Here is a 4,504-nt window from a genome sequence, read left to right on the forward strand (position 1 = left end):
CTAAACTAAAAAGTTAGCAGTTTGAAACCACCAGTAGCTCTGCTGGAGAAAGATGAGGAATTCTATTCCTGTAAAGGTTTAGAATTTCAGAAACGCACCGTGGGCAGTTCTACTAAGTTTCTATAGGGTCTCTATGAGTTCAAATCGACTGAATAGCGGTGAGTTTGCTAAAACCCATGACAGGAGCAGTTCCCACTTGGATTAACAAGCTTCCTTACAGCTGTGGATTTTTCTATTTGCAACCATTTTTCTCCACACTACTATTTTTTCCTCTGATTGTAAAAATAAAATAAAAATGTAAAATGGTAGAAAATCAGGAAAAATATAAAAAAATTTCTTAAATCACTGTGTTAATTTAATCTCAACTTGATAAATAAGAATAGGGGTGGCATATAGCCTATCAGGTCACAGCTTGATGATATCTCCTTGTGGGCATGGACTTCTCATGAAGATTCTGGGAACTTCCTCTCTTTTTCTCCAGAGGTGGGCCACACTCTCTGCTTCACTTACTTTCCTTGAGACAATCTGAGAGCTGGAGGAGCCACGTGAAGACCAGTGCCAGCGCTGAGATGCTTCCACTGCCATTGGAGCCACAAAACTTTTCACCCATCAGCCTGTAGTCTTCCTGTATTTGGCATCATTGCATGTGCTGTGTGAATCTGAAGAGGAATTTCTAGACTATTATCGGACAGATGGGCTGATATCGGACTATGGACTTCATCTGGACTGGGCTGAAATGTTTTCTCAATAAACAACTGCTCTTTGATATAAAGTTCTTTCTTACACACATCTTGGATTTGCTTCTCTAGTAATCCAGTCTAACAATCAGCATACTCTCACCACCAAAGAAAATCATGAACAACTCCAGTCCACCATATTATCGTGCAGTTTTAAAATATACAAATAGAAATTTTGGGAATGTTACTACATGTAGTTTTACAGTATGCCATAAACATTAAAAAAAATTGTTGGGACTTTGAAGGGCAGAATATTAATTTAACAATTTCCTTTTTTTTTAACCAGTGCAAGAAACAAGTTGCTTATTTCATTGAAATTTCAAATACTGTAACAGAATTATATACTGTATTAACTTAAATTTTCTAAAATTAAAATTTGGATCCATATTGTTTCTTGATTCAAGTACCTGTGATAAACCTTGCTCTAAATGTATCACTTATTAAATTTACTATTTTCTTTTTTTTTAATCATTTATTGGGGGCTCATGCAACTCTGATCACAATCCATGCATACATCCATTGGGTCAAGCACATTTGTACAATTGTTGTCATCATCACTCTCAAAACATTTTGCTTTCTACCCTAATTTAACAACTTCTATATGTACAATTCAGTGATGCAGTGAATTATGTTTTTTCAAAATTCACATTTTACTTAGATTGAAATAAACTGTACAATTGATTTTCTTCACCAAAATACCAGTAATAGTTCCTGTATTATTTCTAAATAAACTAATCTTTTTTTAAAATTCCAACATTACATACCAAACATTTAAAAAGAGCTGCACGATCTTTCTCTTGAAGTTGTACCTCATCGTATTTAACCATTTTCATTTGTAGTTTCCCATTTTTTTCAAATAAACCATCATGTACATATATGTGTCTTTTATTACTAAAATTACCTCAAAATTACTGGGGCAAATAGAGTAAACTTTTACTTTTTATTTTTCCAACTACAGAAAAGTAAAGGCTTCGCGATCGACTTATAGGCAGGCCATAGAACATCTAGGTCGACTTGAAACTAATTATCCCCCAAACTCCTTTCAGGTAATACATCAACTTTGGAATGCTTGGTAATTGCCCTTTGCAATCTGCATCCACGCCTGCGCACAATCGCCCAAATGCAGCCCTCCGTCCCAGAAAGCAAAAGTCAAGACACGCCTCCGAAGGACCATCCCTCTTTAAATTTTAAAACGAAGGCTCCGGCCAATGAATGCTAAGGTCCTCCCGAACACAGCGCCCCGCCCACAGTCACGCTGTCTACCAATCAAGTGAAGCTTTCTCCACAGCCTACCCAATCAGAGCCTAGAATGGAAGCTGCCCAAGTAGTTTACGTGGGGGAAGTAGCCAATCGGAGCTGGTCGACGGGGCTAAACCCGCCAATGGCAGCGGCTCTTGGCGAGCGCGGGAGGCTTTCTACCTGGAGCTCCGGAGGGAGTGACTGAGACGCTGGTTGCCTGAGGCCGGGGGTCTGGGCGAGCGCGGCGCGAGCGCGACCGGAGCCCCGGCTCGGCGGCGCGGTCGGAATGGCCGGCAGTCACAAGGTGATGATTCTGCTGGACACCGCGGGCGGCGCCGCGCGCCAGAGCCCCGCTCGGCGGGCTGCCCTGCGTCTCCTCACCTATCTGAGTTGCCGCTTCGGCCTAGCACGGGTCCACTGGGCCTTCAAGTTCTTCGACTCGCTGGGGGCGCGGATCCGGCCCTCCCGCGTGTCCGACTTTCGCGAGTTGGGGGCGCGCTCGTGGGACGACTTTGAGGAGGAGCTGGAGGCCCGCCTCGAGGACCTGGCCCACGGCGCCCACCTGCCGGGCCCGGCGCCCAGGGCCACCCATACCCACAGCGCTCTGATGGAGACGCTGCTGGACTACCAGTGGGACCGGCCCGAGATCACGTCGCCTACCAAGCCGTTCCTGCGGAGCCGCGGGCGGAGGCTGCTGGGCGAGGAGAGCGAGGCCCAGGAGGCCGAGGGCGCGCTCGGCGGCCTGGCGAACGCGGTCTTCCTGCTGGCCCCGTGTCCGCGCTCGCGCCGCGAGCTGCTGCAGTTCCTGTTGGGGTGCCAGGCCCAGGCCCAGAGCCCTCCCCCTACCCCCAAGCAGGTGATGGAGAAGTTGTTGTCCAGGATTGTCCAGGAAGCCATGATCGCCCGGAAGATCACCTTGTACTGGGTCGATACCACCGAATGGGCCGAGGTAAGATGAGGAAGGCGCAGGTGTGATGCCGGGCATTTCCCTGCTTTCACTTCATTAAGGCCACAAATGACCAGTTAACGAGGAAGCCACTGTGACTACCTGCTGCGTTTTGACTGCTCGGGGTAGATGCAGCAAATGAAACCCCTTCTCTTGTGAAGTTTACCTTCTGGTGCAGAGGTTCTCAGCCTGTGGGTCACGACCCCTTTGGGGGTCGAAGGACCCTTTCACAGGGGTCGCCAGATTCATCACAGCAGCAAAATTACAGTTATGAAGTAGCAACGTAAATCATTTTATGGTTGGGGGTCACCACCACATGAGGAGGAACTGTATTAAAAGGGTCGTGGCATCAGGAAGCTTGAGGACCACTGTTGTAGTGGCTTAGACGAGCATCTAAGTGATAAGATTTCAGATAATGCTTTGGGCACTGGGGAGTGGGACAGGGCAAGTAGAAATATGAGAGCTCCAAAAAGCTTTGGGGGGGGAAATACTTTCTTGGGTTTTTCTACTTTTTATGGTTAGGTGAAAGTTTGTTTTCTACTCAGCATTTCATACACGTTTTGTTTCATCTTATTGACTGCAGGCCCCACAATATATCATCTCTTATTCCACTTCCTCCCTGTTTCTGTCTCCATTCCTCCCTCGTGACTAACCCTTGTGAATTTTACTCCATTTGAACTCTATTTCCCATGAATGTTTTGAGCAGAGAATTGAATGATGAAGGAGGCTTGTGAAAGTTGGGCAAAATCAGGCAAAGAAAAGAGCAGGTGTAAAGGTTTTAGCTGGGAATGAGTTCATTTGGGTCCTGGAACAAAAAGGCAAGGCATGCTGAGACCTAGTAGACCATGGGAAAGGGAGGAAAAAAGTAGAAAGGGCCAACCTGTAGGGCTAATTTGTATGCGAAGGAGCCCTGGTGGCTTAGTGGTGACTCACTGGGCTGTGATCCACAAGGTCAGCAGTTGAAACCATCAACCACACCGTGGGAAAAAGCCAGGCTTTCTACTGCCTTAAGAATTGCCAACTCTGAAACTCAGATGGGCAGTTCTACCCAGTCCCTGTAGAGTGACTAGGAGCCAGAATTAGTTTGATGGCGGGTGAGTAAGAATGTTGTCTGAGGAGGTTTTGTTGTAGTTGTGATGGAAAGCCTTTGGAAGGTTAAACCAAATAAAATGTTATCCCTCTTTCTGTAAATACAGGTCACTGAACCAGAAGTGGGTTAAATTGCAGGGTTTCAGGTGGAAAATAATTTCACGAAGAGTAAATAATTGTATGGTATGTTGTTTCCAGTGTGTTTTGTCATACAAAGTCCAAGAACAAGGTGTGGCAAATGCCAAGTAAGGAGCAGTGGCTTGTTAGAGGAGAGGAAAGGACAAAAAAATGTTCAAATAAGCATTTGATAAAGGTGCCCTCTGGCATAGTGGTCTGCTAACCACTAGCAGCTCTGTGAGAGAAAGCTGAGGGTGTCTGCTCCTGGAAAGATTTACAGCCTTAAACGCACAGGGGCAGTTCTATTCTGTCCTGGAGAATTGCTGTGAGTCAGAGTTGACTCACTGGCAGCGAGTTTGGTTTGAGTTTTTGGAAA

At 45.9% G+C, this 4,504-nt stretch overlaps 1 protein-coding gene across 1 annotated transcript in view; it reads left to right on the forward strand.

Moving 5' to 3' along the window:
* The first annotated feature begins 2,262 nt into the window (after positions 1–2,262).
* TICRR (TOPBP1 interacting checkpoint and replication regulator) overlaps positions 2,263–4,504 on the forward strand; it is a 51,463-nt gene continuing 49,221 nt past the window's right edge. The window contains exon 1 of the mRNA XM_045296480.1: positions 2,263–2,925. Within this exon, the coding sequence (XP_045152415.1) occupies positions 2,263–2,925 (663 nt within the window). The remainder of the gene's footprint in view (positions 2,926–4,504) is intronic.

Source organism: Echinops telfairi, unplaced genomic scaffold, assembly GCF_000313985.2.
Source record: "Echinops telfairi isolate 266 unplaced genomic scaffold, ASM31398v2 ScPeMD7_7409;HRSCAF=8447, whole genome shotgun sequence".
In the NCBI taxonomy this organism is placed as follows: domain Eukaryota; kingdom Metazoa; phylum Chordata; class Mammalia; order Afrosoricida; family Tenrecidae; genus Echinops; species Echinops telfairi.